The following is a 21,080-nucleotide window of genomic DNA, read 5'->3' as shown; positions in this document are numbered from 1 at the left end:
CAGAGCATGTGCCAGAAGTCAGCCATGGGTGAGGTACATCTAGGGCACATGTCATCTGATCTAAGCCCTGCTCTAAACATAGATACAGGGGAGCGGTATGCTCTATGTAACACATAAAATGAGATTTGTTGGTATCTCATACACGGAGTGGTATACTTGACTGAGCTAAGAATCTGTAGCCATTGCTCATCTTCTAAGGTTCCTATATTGGGTTCCCACTTAGCTTTCAGGGAGTCCAGACTGTCACACTCTATTTGGCCGATAAGGTAGCTGTATATGGTGGACACTTGGCCCTTTGCAGTCAAGTTGTTAAGAAGGGTCTTGACTGGGGATGTAAAGGTGAGAGGGGGGTTATTACCAAACTGGGCCTGAGCGGCATGTCTCAGTTGCAAGTATCGGAAGAAAAGCCTGCTTAACAGCTGGAATTCCTCAGACAGCTGCTGGAACGTTTTGATAGATCCCTCTGAAAACAACTGGGAAGCAGATTTTAAACCCACTCCCATCCAAAATCCCTCAAGTGAGAGTCTCCTAAATTCAGGGTAAGTTCTGTTGTACCACAGAGGGGTCTCTACCTCCACGCCCCCTAGACCGCACATCTTATGCGTTTGTCGCCACACCATTAGTGCCGGTCGAAAAAGAGGAGAAATAGTAGGAGGGAAAGGACAGGAGAGAAGGAATTGTATTGGGGAAAGGCGGGACCCCACACACTCGGCATAGGCGCACTCAAAGGTAGACCCGTATTCTCTTTTGTACTATATGTCTATTTTGTATGATAGGTGATTCATACGTTACCAACCAGATCCTTGGCTGCAGATAGCGCAAGAATCAATCTCCCAGAATCCATTTGTTTTAGAACGGCTGTGGATTGTCACGATCCCGTATGCAGAATGCCAATCCATAGCAGTTTACGTGGCCACGCCCCCTTTGCGCTGAGTGGCAGACGGGGGGATTGAATCCTGTCTGTCGTTCTGCAGTCGATCAGATCGCAAACAGGCCAGGATCATGGCTGTCGGCGGGGATCTACAGCCTTGTTCCCGGATTGCATACTTCCCTTTGACTAAGTGATTTCCTTTGGAGTCCAGAACCACCAATACTGACTATTGAAATGTTGCCATTTTGGCTATGTATGATTTTGACTATACTTTTTTTCATGCAATACCGACCCTGCAATGGCGTGCATTGGCATCACAAGCTGTATATACACGGTGCAATATGTATACTATGTTTTTTTTTTACCAATATTGATTATATAGTCCATATCGGTAGTTTATGTTGCATCAAGTTTTTGCCCCACCAAACAAAAATATGCTATAAGGAGATAAAGTAGATGGGAAATAAGAAATTGTGGAGATTGTTTAGATGTATTTTACATTATATCACATATAAAAAGATACTACAATAAATGGATAGATCACCTCTGCCCACCCCTGCTCTGCTGAGCAAAGCAGTGCAGAACAGACACTTGCAGGAGCGTCATGATCACTAAACTCCCCGTTTAGATGAGGCCATGCGTCTTTTGTGGCACGGGAGGTATGGTATGGCCAGCTTCAGACACAGATTTGATAGTAGGGACATTTAGCACAAAACTAAGGAGGTAAGTATTATGTATTAAACATCTATTAAACCATGGTGATGATTAAGAAGGAGTAGGTGTGTCATTAGCCTGAGAGACACCATGTAGTACAGGTTTAACACTTTGAGCATAAGACTAGCTGCAGGGGGGGGGGGGGGGTATCATGCAGTGGAGGGCACCTGCACATACAAGCAACACCACCGATAATGTGGCAAAACGGGTAATCCAGCACAGTGCAGGTACCAATGGTGTTGGATTATCTTTAGTCTACCTGTATTACAAAAAAACTTTTGTATCATCAGTTCGAGTTGCAGGATCCAAAAGTTCTACATATTTACGTGTCTCTCAAAAAGCAGATTTTACTTCAACTAAAGAAGGGATCCGAGATCTAATCTATTTTGGAAGGACTTTTCCCCCATAGTTAACATAACCGCAAGAAGTAGAAATAAATGTGGGGTATTTTGCACCCAGTGCAGGCACAAAAATACCTACATTGCAAAAAACCATAAGAACACTATGAAAAGTTAAAGGTAAACCATTAAGGGTTTTAAAGGAATTGTAATATATTTAAAAAAAAAATTGTTCAATCCTAAAAAGCGTTAGAGGAGGAGGTCCTGGTTGTGCATATTTTGTACCGCACCCTGACTCGTCAGGAATAAAAGGCCTCCTCTGAGCAGGTGACACAAGCCCTACGGCAAGTATGATTTTAAGGCGAAAAACCACAGGTGAAATTTTTAATTGCATGTTAAATTCAAATGAACCTTTTTGGCTTTTTTCAAATATGTTTAGTAGAAATCAATTAGTACGGGCTACTTAATCTTTGAAATGTTCAAGCATAATGTTAGAGATGTTATGCACACTTCCTTTACCTGCAAGGAAAGGAAAAAGAAACACTGAAATGCAAAGGCAGAAATGAGGCCGGGGCTATTTTAAAATATCCAATTAATTGCTTCATCTTTAATAACCGTCCTCTCTGCATTCTCTGTACATTTTATGTCTCAATTAGATCATGCCAGATGTCCCTTGGGACAATGATTTCTTATTAAACCGTGTCTCCCGTCCCACACCTCCTGAGAATTCCTTAACCCCCCTCTCTCACTCTGCCACCAAACATAACTGAAAAGATACCTCTTATGTGCCATCAAGCTGGAGACTATTATCGCAGAAGAGGAAAGATGCTGAGAGTTTATTATAGCCGAAGGCTGCATGGGCCGCTTTCTGTTCAACTAATAATGTCGCCTTAATTAAATGAGACTAATTAAAAAAATAAAACAAAGAAACACAGTGGATGCTAGTAAGGTTTGAATGGAGAGGGGTCATGGTTATTTTATCTGCAGTGAAAATATTCAAAAACAAATACAAATTCAGATCAAGCTAGTGCTATAAAATATTTACTGTATATGGTAGATTAGGTTTTTCTATATTTTGATTCACACAGTTAATTTAGGTTTCTATAGAGGCTACCATATTGTGAAATTTATTAAGTCCTGAGCTGGACCCCAATAGCTAACATCATTTTCAGATGGCTTTAGTCATTGTAGCCTTTGGGTTACACACTGCACAATTTACCGCAAGAGGAATGCGTACGATTCCTACCTGGCAACAGCCTCTCGCACATCTATTGTCGGACTACGCATACACAGTAGCATGGCCAGCTTCCAAAACACAGCAACCACATTATCAATTACACTTTCTGGATGTGTTGTTTCTCATATCTTGGCAGGGTGTGTGGTTGTCACAGTCTCAGATACATTACGCTGCTCACCAGGCCGGGGATAGGCTAGACCGGATACAGGGGTGTGGAGTCTTACCACGCCATAGGTGTTCACCAGTGACCCCTCCAGTTGGGATTTGGGCTTCGCTGCTATGGACATGCCGGTCGCGGTACCCTGAGCAGGTTACCCATGTGGCACTGGTAACCCCTTGGAAACAGGTAGCGTGGATTCAGGATTACACAGTCATCTTAGCCGGGTTATACACTGGTAGTCACGGGGATCAGACAGGAGAGTAGTCAGAAGGCAAGCCAAGGTCATCCACTGGTAATCACTGGGTACAGTACATGAGGATAAGGCAGGAGAGGTCATACACAGGTAACCCACGATTCACGGTGCACAGGGATTAAGCCGAAGGATAGTCAGGAAACAAGCAGAAGTCAGTATCTGGTAATTAGGAACACAGTAAAAGTACAAGGGACGCTGGAGAAGGTTGTGAGCCTATACTCTGGCAAAGTCTGTCTGCCAGAAGCTGCCTTTTATAGGAAGCACAAGGAACTGGATACTCACAGGTGCCTCAATCAATGAGGACTAAGCATGTCTCTCACTCAGGTGCTCTAATCAATAAGCCATGGTCATGTTACACAGAACTAACTGGCAGCATGGATTCACCCAGGTGCTGTGATCAATTAGCAAAGCTCAGACCACACAGAATTTCCCTGCAGCATGGAGCAGAGCTGAACTGACAGGAGAAGTCACAAACCTGGTAAGAACCAAACAATAACTGAAGTTTGTGACAGTAGTGAAAAGGTTGACAATAATAATGTTGACATTGATGCCAACAGTAGTAGAAAGCCTGGCTGGGCCCAGGTATTCTCAGGGGGTGTGGTCATGCACCACTAGAATAAAATACAGAAATCATACTTTATGCACCTCCCAGCCAAACAGCTTCATGCCTGCTGGGTTGAGAAGAGCTGCTGCAGCCAGGTAATGGGGGCCTCTCCATTGGAGTTGGGTCCAGGTAATTAGTCCCTGCTCCCCCCCTCTCTTTGTGCCACTGACTGTAGTTATGGTTAAAGCTTAGTAACCTTATCACTGGCAGCTGGTTTTCATCTCAGAGTTATTTATTATGAACTAAATATATCAATAAAACAAGTGAGAGCTGCAATTATTCAATATTATGCTTTATTTATATGGTGCTAAAAGGTATCTGCAGCACCCAATTACAGAGTACATCAACAAATAAGCAAAACAGTGACTAACATTTGAAGACCAAAGAGGACAAGTACAGGGTACATAACCATAGCTGCGTCAGGGCATTGAAATACGTATCAGCATGTCAGAAAACCACAGGATTTGGTGCCAGCAAAGATGGTGGGAGAGAAGGAAAAGCACATGAGGGAATTGGGACTCTTAAGGCATGACCACCAGATATGTAAATAAATGCCCTCTTCACCACAGCCCCTCCAACTGAGGCAGAACTGTATTTAAAGACGACTGGCAGGGACCAGACTACTATCTTCAGTAGATTTTATTATACTCTTTTTTTTATTTTTTATCTTCCTTGATAGAGAAATAGAGTCTTTTGAGACGTTAATGCATCAAGGACCATGATTCCACAATTGAGGGGAATATATGAGGAGAGGCCCTACTGTCTGAATTTTGGCAAATTTGGCCTTAGAGTTCTATACCCCTTATACCCCAAGCAAAATTAAATTGGGACGACAAAGGGCATCTCGTCTAGTGCCATTGGTTATGGAAAATTGCTATGAAATAAGCCTGTTCACGACAACCTGGCTGAATGGGTGGAGTAAAAAGCCCAGATGCCATTAAGGGAATCACCATCAAAATTGAAGGCCTGTAGGGTTCGGAACAGAAAGGGCCAAATGGTGTTTAACACCTCAACAAGAAAAGGGGAGAGGATGGAGTTAGAGCTTTTATAATACCATATATACTCAAGTATAAGCCTACTTTTTCAGAACATTTTTTATGCTGAAAAAGCCCCCCTCGGCTTATACTCGAGTGAGGGTCCCACTTGAGTCAATAAGATTTCCCAGTTTTTTTGTTGTAAAATTAGGTGCCTCGGCTTATATTCGGGTCGACTTATACTCGAGTATATACGGTAATTGTCTTTTTTAAGGCACTTTATCTAGTCAGACCTCACGCACCCCAATTTTAGAACATAGCGATTCAAGATGTTTGGGGAAATGGCAAAGGGACACCACATTCTGTATGGAATCCGCAGTAAGGGGAGGACTGTCTGCAAAAGACAAGATTTTAAACAGCTGATCATAGAACCTCCCGCTCATCTGGAATGTGCTTAGGATCCTGGATAGGCTTTTCCAAGTGGAATTTAATCACCAGAACGTTATTCTCAGAGTTTAAAGCAAAGTCTGGATGCCAGGACACTTATCAGCTTTGTCTCCTTTTGGTTAAGCCACCTAAGAGGTTTCAGCTTTTGCTGTGAGTAAGAAGCTTAGTTCACCCTTGGCAACTACAAGATTGCCTCAGTCTTCTGTTGAACCAGATAGTAAGGAGTTTACCAACTGGGCCACCAGATCCATGAGCTAAAGGAACTATTTTGATAGGGCAAGAGCCCTATCAAATATCAGGCAGAGACACGGAATCCGGATTGACAGATTTTACAACCTGACTTTTCAGGGAAAAAAAAAACCCTGGAGTTTATATTTGTAGACTACAAATAGGGTTGAAATTCCCAGGTCTCCAGCCCTACTTTTTTCCTAGGAATTGCAACCCGGGGTGACCCTTTCACACAAGAAAAGGACTAGTGTTGAACAGCAATTTAAAAAAGGTAGAAATGTTTAACCTGGTAATTTGCTTTTCTGTGCGAACTGGGTAGTAGGGGCTAATTAGATAGCCCTGTGGAGGGGTGGTGTGTCAATTAGCTGCAATAAATTAGCCACAGCTAATTGAATTCACCCCACCCCACCCCCCCTCTTACCTTGCATCTTCTATTTTTATTATCTTATATCGAGTAGGTTGTCACACCTTCAACATACTAGTTCATCATAATTTAAGTAATCCCAAAATGATTCATGGCCATATCCCTAATTGGTAGAGGTTAAAAGGTTATCTGCTGATGAGAAGATTTAAATTAAATGCAAAAACATTTTGAGTACAAGGGTATCAAAAATAGCGTAACTTCATAAAGATAGCAAGGAAGTGAAATCTCATTGAAATGCAACCTTTACAATTTCAACTGCAAAAAAAAGTGATATGGATGATAATTAAATGTCATATCTAATAATTAATCTGATGCTTTAGCCCATGCTGAACTGAAATCTAATAGAATACATGAAGTGTAAGGTTGTTGTAGAGTGGGCTATGAGTGAAACGTAAATATAGTTATCTGATTAAAGCTTGTTCACATGGATAAGTATTTAGGCAGTCTCTCTGCTCTTCCATTTTTGACATGTGTATGGAAGAGAGACTGTCAGTCATTTTGAAATCTCTAGTATCTGCTGGATTTGTGCAGTAGACTGGATACAATCTCTCCTTGCTTACCTCTGAGTACAGCAAGATACATCGCTCCATACACATGGTGAGATATTGGCTAATGGACAATTTTGACTAGATGCACAAGAGATTTTGACTAAGCGAGTTGGTCAAAGTAATGATAGTCTATGATCTAGTCAAAAGACTATGGAGGTTATGCCATCCTCTGCCTCTATTTCCGACGGGGGAAATAGCTACGGGGCCCTATTCAATGCGGTCTTTACCGACAGCATTTAAGAGGGATCACGGCATTACAAGCCCGACTATAGAAGCTGTTGGGCCCGTTCTGCCGATAACGGGCATTGATCGTTGCGATCATGGCAAAATATCGACAATCCATGGCCGTTTACGTTGACACCCCCCTTTTCGCCAATCGGCAGGCAGGACATTGAATCCCCCCTGCCGATTTCCTGTTGGGCAAAAGGGCCAGGATCACGGCTGTCGGGAGGGATCGACGGCCGTGATCCGGGATTGCATACCCCCCCTAAAACTAACAGATACTAGACAAAATGCTTAAAATTTAAAGAACAACATGCAGTTTTCTGTGCAATTATCAGCAGGCGGCTGTATTAACCTACGGTATCAGCAATTTTCTATATGAAGACAATTAGCCTGCCAGTCATACGTTGCCACCTCAGTAATGTATCATGGTTAATATACTCTTCCCTATCTCTGGAACCTTGTACAAAGCGGCGAGCAAAGCATGAACACCTTTGTTTCAGTTATTTCACGCACATTATTCAGCTCAGCAATGCCCAAGTTTTAATTTAGTCTGATGTCACGCAGTAGGCTTACTTGCTCTTTAAAAATCTGTGCACTGCAGTATGATTTAAGTGCTTGATTTAAGGATGCCTATTATAAAACGTCTACATTTTCTTTTTTTTTTTTTGCAAACCACTGTTAAGGAGCAGCTTGAAAAACTGGTTAAGAAATTGAAGATATACTTTACTCCCTTTACATATCATCAAGACTTGGGCTTGAATTAACTACAGAGGAAAAACAAAATGATGTAAGTGCTCTGTCTTTACAAAAATATAACGGATTAGTTTAATGTACAAGTGTCCTTTTCCTTGATATTAACATTGTTTTGGCAGCGACAGCAATGACCTTTCCTGGATTTCTTTTTGCCCATGTGTCACAGTTATGTATTGCACTAATATTGCACCCAAAGTTCACTTAATGAGTGTAATGAATTCTGCGCCTAGCCAAGAGCAGCGGTGTCTTGAAATTATGTGCCTATAAACTAGCACAGTAGGAATGTGACAGCACAGAACAAAGTTTACTATGGATGGTCTTGTAGCAGTGCAGGGAACTAGAACAGTACTGGGATACAAAATAAAATGTGCAATAACGGAAGCACTTACCTGTCTCTACATCCTGAACATAGAAGTGCAGATCATCTGTTATCTCCGTTACTAGGACGGGTTTGTAATTTGCGTTCCTCTCTTTCTCCTCCACAACAGTCACCACTTCTTCTATGGGTTTCTCCTCAAACTTTGACCAGACCTGAAACAACATCATCATGTGAGGGATACAGTCGAACATGGTAATTCTCTAGAATGAAAGTACACAACAAGGGTCTTCTCTATATATGACATAATTCAAGTATATCCACTGTCTACCTTATATGTTACACTTACAGTATGTTTAATGCTGAATTGTGTGGCAGTGCTCTGCTGTTAAACTTAGGAAGTAGTTAATAGGTCAACAATAAGGTTGACATCACAATGTCAACAGTTATGTTGACATGTAAAGTGTAAACCGAGAACATGCAGACTAGCAGAATGTTGACACGTGATAAGCCAACATTTTTGGAATGTCAACATTAGGGTTAGACTGTGGAGTGGGAAAGTTAGAGACTAGAACAGATGTGAGCAATAAGAGGTCCTCCAACTGTTGCAGAACTACACATCCCAGCATGCACAGCAACATTTTACCAGACTGGTAGTGCACAGGTTCTCAAACTTGGTCCTCGTGACCCCACACAGTGCATATTTTGCAGGTCTCCTCACAGAATCACAAGTGAATAAATTAGCTCCACCCGTGGATCTTTTCAAATGTGTCCATGGGTAATAAATGCACCTGTCCGGGTGACCTGGAAAACGTGAACTGTGTATGGTCCTGAAGACCAAGTAGGAGAACCCCTGTGCTAGTGCATTAGAGGACTTAGCTGGAGTGGTCACATGGCCTTGGGGCAGGTGCGGGCTGGGCAGAGTGCCATGTGCCCCCCGGGCCGCTCAATCTATTTGTGTGCGGGCCGTATGTTTCCGAGGCTGCTGCTGCAGCCACGGCTGACCAGTCTCCGACTGGTCTTCAGAAACATGGCCGCCGGCCTCCTGCACTAAGGACATGTCTAGTGCAGGAGGCCACTACAGAGTGCGGGGCTGTGAACTCTCTGAGGAGCTCAGTACTCTGTGGCTGCCAGCAGCTGCTGTACCTGTATCACACTGCATTACAGGCAGCAGCGTGGACAGCACCGAGGATCCCTCCCTGCTCCTGGTCAGCGTCCCTGCAGGGATCAAAAAGGGGTGTGGCTAACGCCCGGAGGGGGCGGCACTACACGACTGTCTATTGGAAAAGGAAGGAGATGATGAGCTGCCAGCCTGAAGGGTCCTGAATTAGTTAAGTAAAATGTGAGTGTACTTTAACTGGTGTGGGCATGTGTACAAGCAGCACTACGTGTCGGCAACTGGTGTGGGCATATGCACAAGCAGTGCTACTAGTGTCGGCAACTGGTGTGGGCATATGTACATGCAGCGCTACTAGCGTCTGCAACTGGTGTGGGCATATGTATAATCAGCGTTACTAGTGTCGGCAACTGGTGTGGGCATATGTACAAGCAGTGCTACTAGTGTCGGCAACTGGTGTCGGCATATGTACATGCAGCGCTACTAGCGTCGGCAACTGGTGTGGGCATATGTAAAATCAGCGCTACTAGTGTCGGCAACTGGTGTGAACATATGTACAGGCAGCGTTACTAGTGTCGGCAACTGGTGTGAGCATATGTATAATCAGCGCTACTAGTGTCTGCAAATGGTGTGGGCATGTGTACAAGCAGCGCTACTAGTGTCGGCAACTGGTGTGGGCATATGTACATGCAGCACTACTAGCGTCGGCAACTGGTGTGGGCATATGTATAATCAGCGCTACTAGTGTCTGCAAATGGTGTGGGCATATGTACAAGCAGCGCTACTAGTGTCGGCAACTGGTGTGGGCATATGTACATGCAGCACTACTAGCGTCGGCAACTGGTGTGGGCATATGTAAAATCAGCGCTACTAGTGTTGGCAACTGGTGTGGACATATGTACAGGCAGTGTTACTAGTGTCGGCAACTGGTGTGAGCATATGTATAATCAGCGCTACTAGTGTCTGCAACTGGTGTGGGCATATGTACAAGCAGCGCTACTAGTGTCGGGAACTGGTGTCGGCATATGTACATGCAGCGCTACTAGAGTCGGCAACTGGTGTGGGCATATGTATCATCAGCGCTACTAGTGTCGGCAACTGGTGTGGACATATGTACAGGCAGCGTTACTAGTGTCGGCAACTGGTGTGGGTATATGTACAGGCAGTGCTACTAGCGTCGGCAACTGGTGTGGGCATATGTATAATCAGCGCTACTAGTGTCGGCAACTGGTGTGGACATATGTACAAGCAGTGTTACTAGTGTTGGCAACTGGTGTGGGCATATGTATCATCAGCGCTACTTGTGTCGGCAACTGGTGTGGACATATGTACAGGCAGCGTTACTAGTGTCGGCAACTGGTGGGGGCACTACTGCTGTTGCGAATGGTGTCGGTGTGGGCGTTACGTATAAGCAGCGCTACTGCTGTCAGAAACTGGTGCAGGTGTTATGTATAGGCAACGCTACTATTGTTGGCAACTGGTGTGGGTGTTAAATATAAGCAGCGCTACTCCTTTCGGCAAATGGTTTGGGCATTATGTATAAGCAGCGCTACTACTGTCAGTAACTGGTGTGGCCATTATGTATAAGTTGTGATACTACTACTGTCGGCAACTGATGTGGACGTTATGTACAGTATAAGTTGCGTTGCTACGGTCGGTAACCCTGGGCATTATGTAGTCATATGCAGGTGTACTCGGGGCATTGCGTGGAGCATAATGTTTGTCGTAATATCATATGGGCATTATGGTGTGCTGCATATTGTGTAAGGGGCATTACGCTGTGTGGCATAATACATAATGGGCATTACTGTGTGTGGTATAATGTTATGAGCATTACAATGTTATTAGTACTTTTACTAATGCCTCTTCCCCATGAAGTATCACTCCTACATTTTGCAGTGCGCCTTCGGCGCGCACTCTCCTATTTTTAGTGTGGTGGTGGGGCACGCACCAATTTACTTTCTGGCACAGGGTACCAAAATGGCTAGTTATGCCACTGGTTCTGGCATAACTAGCCAGTGGGAGCATCCTGTGGGGGTCCTGATATTATACAGGGGAGCAGCCTGTGGTGTCCTATTGTTTTTTTTTCTATTAATACATATACGAAAAACCTTTTATTAATACATATACGAAAAACCTCCATTTAACGATGCACTGTTACTTATGGGCCAGTGCTATGGCCTTGCCCCCCAGGCTAAAAGTTGCCAGCCAGCCCCTGCCTTGGGGAACCAAAATATACAGCATATAAGTGACTGCTGGGCCACAAGGGATACGTCAACATTCTATTATGTCAACATTTTATTAGTGTCTACATAATGATTGTCAAAATCTTATCTTACCCATTAACTTCCATAAATGGTATGTTTGTACAACATGTCAAAGTTTTGACATAATTCACACAATGTATAATTGAGCACATGGTCTGGGGCGCAGACAGCTCCGGTAATGGTGGGGGAGCAACTGGTGTGTATGTGAGGTGGTGGTGGTGAGGGGACTTCATCCAACCAGAAAATATCAAAAACTAGTAGAGGCTGGGCTCCATGTCCAAAATGCTGCTGTCTGCAATAGGGAAGGGTGGTGCGGCAGGACCCAGGTCCCAACCAGGCCACTCCAAGAGGCCTGAGTAAAAAGTCCCCCCTCTCTCAGCACCACGATGTGTAGTACACTACAAGCACATTTACTTTCAACTGAAAAATGATTTTTTTTGCTGCCTTCTAAATAACTGGTGATGAAAATTATTAGCTTTCTACAAACAAGGGGACCTGCGACTCTTTAGACACTAGTATCACAATGCATAAAATGCAAGAAAATGAAAAGGCTAAATCATACCACTCGAATAATGAATATTTATTTTTTGCTAGAAAGAATATATATATATATGGATGGTTCTTTTATTCATAGTCTGCCAGATAACTACTGTATGAATTGTTACTGACCGCAATATTTATACTAATTGCTCCTGCCTAATATGCAAACCTATTTGAAACACGCATGCATAAAATAACTTTCACTGTCCACATTTTGCACTGTGCAGTTTGAGGGCTTTTTAGCTCAGTGCAAGATTGTTAGAATATGTACTCATACCTCCCATCTTCTCTGGATACGGAGGAGGGACAGATGAATCCGTGCCGTAGGGGCGTGGCCTATACTCGCTGCTCTCCCGCGAGGCTACGCCCCCATTTTGACGCTATGGGGGCATGGCCCAGAGGCCCTGTGAGCCTCTAGCCATGCCCCCAGCCCCATGGCTGCAGGAATAGACGCTTTGCGCATGCGCACAGCGTTTATTCATCGCTGCTCAGCAGCCGACAGGGGGGACTCCCAACAGGCCCCCCCTCGCCGCGGGACACTGCTGGCCGTGGGAGGGATGCAGGAATTTCCCCGTGGTTTTCGGGACTGTCGGGAGGTATGTGTACTGCAGATTAATTGAAGTGTGCGCAACACATGGGAGCAGGTGGCAACAACCTTGCACAGAGCTAGTTGTCAGGGGGAAAGTCAGGCTTCTACAGAAACAAGCACCATTTGATCATGCATGCTATTAGAGAAGTATTGGGCATACATGACATTTAAATCCAAACAGAAAACACCAGGCAACTGCTGCTTTTCACACCTCACAATTGGTCCTCCATATTTGATATATGTTATAAATATTAGGAATATTGAAGTTGTGACTGATTTACATTGGAAAACAAAAATATTTTAAATCATTTCTTCAGGTGCTCTTTTTAGTAAAAGAAAGACAAGAACAACATAAAATAAGACCTATGCATCTAAAAAAATACTGCTACTGTATTTGTACATCGAATGTGCTAGGGTATTATATATCTGTCAAGTCTATTGTGTAGTGTATAATCAGCAAAGACATATTTGCTATATTAAGGCAAGTTCTTTAGAGCATTATAGGACCAGCTAGGGAAAGCAAACTGTCCATCATCATGGAGTTCTTGGGTACAGTCTCTCCTTGTCAAAATCGTCCTCTATAACCTCAACAGAAATAACTTGTAAATGTCCGCAGCAGGTGTAGAGGAGGCAGAGTGATGGATGGGAACGGACAGAGATGCTAATTACTCTGGAGAAACATTAGTGACTACGTACACCATCTTTCCACTAGGGGAGCAAGGCCCAGCTGCCAAGCATCATCTATAGAATTATGATCAGATAAATAACAAGGTAACTGGGTATGCTGTAAGACCATTGATTTCCATATAGTTCCTACGGTAAATTCACAAATAAACCATGCAGTACATTATCAGGTTTTATTATTCATGCATCTACTAAAATATTGCACAACCTACATCTTAAATATTTAATCTCTAATTTAGGGTGGGATTCAATTGTGGATGAAGAGTGGGATTTGAGCTGTCGCTGTTGTTGCACATGTGTGTGTGTGTGTGTGGGGTGGGTAAAATTAATTCAGTAAAATTAACTCTGCATGCAGCTAGGGGACGGCGTTGTAAACATACAATGTTGATTTGCTAAATCATGAGTGATCATAAAATCACAATAGTTAATTTGATTTCTATGAAACACATGACTGCTTTTAGGCCAAGAGGCATGCACTGGGGCACAGTGTGAATAGAAAAAAAAAATCAGTCGAAAGCGACCAAAATCTATAAGCAACTTGGGAATATTACCTCTGTCAACTGGTATGTAGAAATATTTACAGCAATTCTATCTTCACACCAAAAACCCAGGTCCAACTTGATGTGTTTACTTGCCTGAAACAGTGTTCACACTGCAGGCTGGACCCGATTTATTGCCTCTGCTGGGTCAAGGAGATATCATTTCCAAGCACCAATCATCCTCACACTTTTCCCGATTGATGTTGGATTCAACCTTGGTAGTGACACGGTCTGATTCCCAACTATCACAACTAGAGGAAAACCTTTTCACACCAAACATGGTAATGGGTTGTCCCAGCAATAACCCGGGTTATATGTTTTTGCATTAAAGGGGTATTCGTGGAGTTGACATGCATTCCAAATAAAAGGGGAAAAAAACTTGTGTACAGTGTTTAAATCGAATTCTATATATACAGTAAACCCTGCCTTATACACAGTATTCTATCGCGCTGCGATTCAGTAACAATAGTTTATATGGAATGTATAGCATAACCTCTGCTTGTGCATTATGGTACATAGTGTTTGAATGCTTGTAAGCAGCCCAATACAGAACATACATCCTCCTCTCCTCCCTTATCATCCCACTCCATCTACAACAGACTGGTGACAAGTGTTCATCATTGTACTAGGCTCATATACAGAAGAGCCATCATTTAATACAATTTCTATTACATTCTTCTTTAGAAATTCATCCATGTGGAGCTGTACAATGGACAGAGATTGCAGACTCGCCACTAGTAGAAGAGTTGAGGACCCTGCTCATGAAAGCTTTCATAAGCAAAATGTAGTGGATTGCAACTTTAATGGAACATAAAGTGGAAGCTTCTGACTGTGTAATGTCTGTATGTACTCCACTCTTAGAACATACTGCTATTATACACAGAGAGAGCCTGATCTAAAACCTTCCAGTAGAAGCAGCTGAACATCTGCTAATGCAGCTAATTTGCAATATTACATCTTAAATGCAACCAGTCATTTCTAACTCCTATCATACAATTCAGCTTGTACAATTTATTGTCTGTGGGAGTTGATTTAAGACTGAGAAGTTTGAGTTTCCGTGAGGAGCTTGGCACAAAAAGGAAAGAGGGAGGGAGAGAGGAAGGGAGAAGTGATGATGGGAAGAGAGAAGAGAACGGCTGTAGTCAGGATGCAGATAATAATGGATGGAAGAAAAGGGCATTGAGAAATAAAGGCAGGGAGGAGGGAGCAGAAAAAGAACAGAAAAGAAGGGTCAGGGAGGATCAGCTTCTATTGAATATGTAGTAACAAGAGTAATGTAGCAACAGTATTTTCTCTTTATCTGTAATAAAATTGCATGAAACACATTAAAAGGAAACAAATTTATCATTGGGATGCAGCACCTTTCTATACTAAACAAGTCTACTAGCACCTTGCAAACAAGATATTACCTTACTATGTCCGATTTCATCCTAATGCTCTGTGTGGGCCAGGGATGGCTGCATTCTTACGGAGCTCCCCATCCTCGTCTCCACAAATCACCCCATGTTCAATCAATTGGACCCAGGAAGGCAGGGCTCTCACATGCTGGTCTGACATTGCCACTGCCTGCCAGGAATCTCTAATGGCTTCTGGGAACACGTGGTGCCCATAACGCATGGCCTGCACTACAGGCTCTTGGCTGACTGGAGGCGCTTCCCATCAGTTCCTGGCCTCTGCTTTCCAATGCAGCTGCCCAGTGGCCTCTTCTTGCTCCTTGAACAATCCCCAAGTTGAAAAAAAAGGAGCAGGCCTACCCAAAGATCTGGACCTTTTAAGAACACATTTTTTTCTGGGACTATGGACATTTTTATTGGATACTTATGGGCCTTACATACACCCAGACTACTCCCTTAGTAGTACATAATACATGTATTTATACATCCTTTTAATTGGCATATGTTGTTAACATTAATACTTCCTCCTTACTGTTCATCTATTCTACCAATTTCTGTTTGTTTACCTTTTCCTGCAGTTGCCCACTGCATGTTGCACTTCAATGAAGTGCTCATACTGGGCACTGTAACCTATATAGTGTGCCCTCAATGGCTGTCCGGACTGTCACTGACAAAATGAACATCTACTGTTCATTTTGCCTCTCTCATCTATCTCCATGTATTGCTTATTCCCACATAGTAAGCAATGTAATGTGCCATAATAACTGCCTTGTCTTCTGCTGCATGGAATGAAAAAATGGATGTGAAACTCCCTGTATGTGAGGAGGATACTAGGATCATGCCTAGTATGTATTTTGATCGTTCCCATTAGTTGTCCATTCTAGGCTTTGCCTATTTTGGACAACACAACAAAATAAAAGCAGCACTTCTAGAACAGTTATCAAAATATTGCCTATGCCTATTCTGTCTAATGTGAGCCTATGTAGTGCAACTAAAATGACTGCCTAACCTGGATCCTTTGATGGTAGGATAAATAATCATGCAATGAAGGACCCAAAATGTTCCAATTTTATATTAGGTTCTTAATCTCTGTACAGTACCATGCGCTTTCCTACCTGTTAAGCGCCTTGAGTCATATTATAAAAATAGTGCTATAGAAAGAACATTTTTCATTTCCAAAACAAGCATGGAGTGTTCCAGAAGACAGATTTGATCCATATGGGACTTCAGATCTGTCAATTTATTTCACTTAGGTTTTCAATGGGATATAATTAACAGGGTCACATGATGAACGAGAAGGTAGCAGGAAAGCATCCATCATTGTATCTCATCACCATCTTGTGATGATCAGTAGGCCAGAAATGTATTTGTGTTAACCTTTTTATTCCCATAGGGGAAAAAAGTAAGTAACCTACACAGACACCATACAGAATACTTCAAACAAGTCCTAAATCACATGAGACAATGTTTTTATTACACTTACAGCATTTGTGTGTGTTCCCTTTAAACTATAGAGGCATCATTACACATCTAGCCTCAATATGCCACACAGTGGGAGAGGACTGGAGTGAGTGAGCGGATATGTCCTGTATGTCTCTGCTATCATTGGGCATGGTCCATTAGCAAACTAAGCCAGCGATGGCTGTTTGCCGTGGGAGTTTGTGGGCAAAACACCAGCATTTTCTGGGAGTGGAGCATAAAATCAGACAAACTCGGTGGTGGGGAGGGAGAGCCGCTGACGTCAGGAGCAGCCTACATCTTCCTACGGCCATTGCAGCGCCGAGTAAGTCTAGACTTAGTCGGCGGCTGCAAACAGGGGGGAAACCATTTGAGAAAATATTAGCAATCATGCTCAGGGGCAAGGAAGGGGAAAGCTTGCGGGTGGCGTGTACCTGATCGCTGGGATCCAAAAGGTTTGCAGGCCAGCAATCAGGTCTGAATCAGGAACTAAGACTGATCTGATCATTTTTCCAAGCTCCTGCACCACCTCACCTCCCCACCACACAGTTTAATTATCTATTAATGGCACTACTAATGTTCAGCACAAACCTAGCACCTAGCAAACCGAGCTCAAAAATATTTCATACCCTCCTCTGTATTGTGTGGCGCGCCACAGCCCAGAATGTCTAGTGTCTGTGGTTAGGTACACAGGAAGTACCTTGGTGCACTGCACTGGAGTAGTGTATTATAAATATGTAGTCACAAGCTGCAGGGTTGTGTGCGGTTAGCAAGGAAGCATTAACTTCGCTCTAGAATCACGATCTGCAAGGAGATTCCTTTTTTTGAAGACATTGAGCAATATCTTGCCTTTAGGACAACACATCTACTGGATCACTAGAATAGCACAAAACAGAAGGTACTTGTGTATTATCACGGCGCCCATGCCCGCAGATCGTATGACTTATCGCATGGTATATCGCGACACGGTACGCGTCCTCCCAACCTGTTCATACCCCCACTATCCACGTTGGCGCGGAGCTGACCTTATAAAGTGTGGTGTGCGCAGCGAGCCACCGAGCCCGAAGCATGGCGAGAGGACGTGAAAAACGAGCCCAAAGCGTGGCGAGCGCAGCAAGCCCCGTGAGGGGACACGGATTACATGACAAGTATTCCGCGTCCCCTCATGGGACTTACTGCGCTCGCCAAGCTTCGGGCTCGTTTTACGCGTCCGCTCGCCACGCTTCAGACTCAGTGGCTCGCCACACTTTATAAGATCAACTCCACACCGACGTGGATAGTGGGGGTATGAACAGGTTGGAAGGAAGCATACCGCGTGCGCTCGCAACGGTTCGGGCTGATGTGGATAGTGGTGGTGTGCTAAACCGCATCGTATGCACATCGTATGCAAATCGCATGCAATATTTGCATTCGATTTGCATACGATTCACATACGATGTGATCCGCAGGCATGGGCGCCGTGATAATACACAAGTACCAAACGGAATTAGCCAAATTTGCAGAAGCCTAAGGGGGTGTGCGGAAGCCTGTCCACATGTAACCAGAAGTAGGTATTCCCATGTGCCAGTGAAGGAGCCTGCTGGTGGAAGAAAGTTACCTACCAACTGCGTAGTAGTAGTAGTAACATCAGTGATTACTGAGTGTTAGCCTGGTGGCATAAGACAAACTAAGGTTACTCAAGAACAAGTAGCCAACGACTATTGCACAAAAATTTGTGATTGCCCTGTGGAGGAAGGTCATCCTATCACAATTTCATTATACAGATATAGATGCTAATAGATTTGGAACATTCAGAAAATATATTGATAAAAGTGAGTTCTAATGCCAGGTCTTATAATGGTGTGTACACACAGTCAATTAGGCTTGCTATTCCATCCCGATGTGATCTGAACGTATCGGGATTGAATCGCACGGCAAGCCACCAGACATGCATGTGATTTGGATGAGATTGCAGCCCTGTATCTGGGTTTCGATTTTTTCTGCCATGGGAGCAGGGCCCGCAACAGAATTCTTGGGGCCCTGTACAATTATATTTCTGGGGCCCCCACCTAATCCCAAATCCACACAACCCTCTTCTGTACGAGCCTCATTTAACCTTTCACTGAGCACTGCAAGCAGGCACGGAACAGACGACCTGCGCATGTGCTATAAAGTACAGGAGCCAGAGACTGAGGCTACAGTGCCAGCGGCGGGTATGGCTGTGCACCTGCGGCCACAGGCCATGTGCACACACAGAGTAGATGACTCTGAGCACCGAACGGCAGGGCGCACACACAGTAGACAGCAGTGGCACACAGTGTAAGTCAGACCACACACAGATGGTGCACAGTAGAGGGCCTGGCCGTGAGGGTCACTGACAGGCCAGTGGCCGTGATGGGGCATGGAAGCTCTGGGGCCCGTTACACTTGTCCCCCCCTGTCGCCTGCCCTGCATGGGAGCACGCATCGGGAGTGCAAGGCAAATAACCTGTGAAATCTGCATGCGATTTTTCTTGGCCAACACATGCGAAATTATGCAACCAGATGTAGTGAGGCGCAGAGTGAAGTGAATATTATAAACCAGTCTTAAAAATGTAATTTGTCTCCATTGCTAAAATAAACAGCAAGGTTTACATCAAAATACTAATGTACTGTACATACTGTAGTATGATGTGTTAAGACATTAATGTAATCTGTATCATAAATCATTGCCATGTAAAAAATAAAATGTACACAGTGTAAAAATTCAACTTCCAAACCTAAGGACTTTACAGAGTGGACTCTGGGTGGTTAACCATGAAGCTTCTCCTAATATGACCGGGCAGGCATTTTAAGTTAATTGATCATTGATTATGTTGGCTTGTGTGGTTGGAACAGTTCCAGACTAGTTGTATTAATGGAATATGGTTGTTGAGTATTTAGCAGCCATCTATATTTACAAGTAACTTTGGTATTTTTATTCTTCCCAATGTTCTAATCCCATCTTGATTTATTTTGTAAGATATAACAGATGTGGTACATTCTATTAAAAAGCCCAAAGAAGAAAATCTGATAAAACTGACTGTGACGGGAGGCACAATGAAAATAATGTGATGTAATTAATTACAGGCTGGTCTGCCTTCACTAGGCTTCTCTTGGCATGCAGGCCTGTCATGGTGTATTACTATGCAGGGCTAGTGGATGTGGCTTGGCAATGTTCGGGAACATGGGCGGCACTATAAAGCAGTGACACAGAAAATCCAAAGCAGAAAGTTATCCTGTGCAATACTGTTTCTTTTTCTTTCAATTCTACATACACGCGGGTATCGCTGTCATCACACAACTAGTGAAAGTGCTGCAATGTACAGATAGTGTAAGGTGCAATATAGGGACTATAAAATGTTTATACACCCATATACAAACTGCAGGATTTTCTCTGATTTAAAGCCTAAAATCAAGATAAATCATTATTAAACCACTTTCTAATTTTCATGTGATCATGGCACCAACAAAAAAACAAGTAAACAAAATTATTTCTATATCATCTGTTGCTAAAATATGCCTTTAATACAGATGTGTATTCATACACTATTACTGTAGACATACCAAATACCCTCCTCCTTCACTTATCAGGTCTTTTTGGCGCAAATACGTTTCTTACTACCAACGCAACAAAATCACTTCACAAGGTAGCACTGATTAATCTAGTAATCTGATACACGACATTTGTATATGTGTGTGTGTGACTTAACCCGAGTCATCTGAAGTCGGGGAAGGCAGTGGGTAGAAATACCCCCGCTGCCCACAATAGAACGGGGGGCAGCCGGTGGAGGTAAATCCGAGTCAGTAGTAGAAAGCTAAGCTCTGGCTACCCATAGTTCCAGCAGTACAGGCAGTGGGAGCGTGCATATGTACACATGCTTCCTGCTGCCACTGCAATGAATGGGGAACTTGGCTCATGCAGGAGGTTGCATTTTGCCATAATGCATTCATATCGCGGCAGCGCCATGGTAAGTTGCCGCCCGCAGCAACAGTATGACAGGACATATTTGTATAATGCAGATGACAAGGCATTTTTCACTTCAAACTCCATTATGCTTCATTTACAGGTTCAGAATCTGTTGCACATCCATATACAAGTGTTGCATATGAAATTAATTTGTGCAGTGGTATGAATTGATTTTGTTGCATTGCAACTAAGATACACAATAGCTAAACAAAGACACTTGGTGCAGATCACTGGTGCCAAGCATCTCACCACTCAGTGTTTTGAGGCTAAGTGTAGGATGATACTGTACATCTGTATATAAAATAAATAAGCTGGGTACACACTAGATGACTCTTCAAACGATATGATAACGCTCATGATTTCCCTTGAACACCCAGAGATTTTATTTTGTCCTCTGATTTCACAAATTATATTTTCAGGGGCCACATCCTGAG

The 21,080-nt window shown here is 43.4% G+C and overlaps 1 protein-coding gene across 2 annotated transcripts in view; it reads right to left on the bottom strand.

Annotated features, from left to right (window-relative positions):
- The window catches only part of SND1 (staphylococcal nuclease and tudor domain containing 1), a 657,666-nt gene that overhangs the window by 49,611 nt on the left and 586,975 nt on the right, over positions 1-21,080 (bottom strand). For both annotated transcript variants that reach the window (XM_083183246.1, XM_083183247.1), the window contains exon 18: positions 8,166-8,307. In XM_083183246.1, the coding sequence (XP_083039372.1) occupies positions 8,166-8,307 (142 nt within the window). The remainder of the gene's footprint in view (positions 1-8,165; positions 8,308-21,080) is intronic.

The sequence above is a fragment of the Crinia signifera genome, chromosome 4 (assembly GCF_055691185.1).
Source record: "Crinia signifera chromosome 4, ASM5569118v1, whole genome shotgun sequence".
Taxonomy (NCBI): Eukaryota; Metazoa; Chordata; class Amphibia; order Anura; family Myobatrachidae; genus Crinia; species Crinia signifera.
The sequence above is the reverse complement of the archived record's forward strand: the minus strand, read 5'-3'. Positions and strand labels throughout refer to the sequence as shown.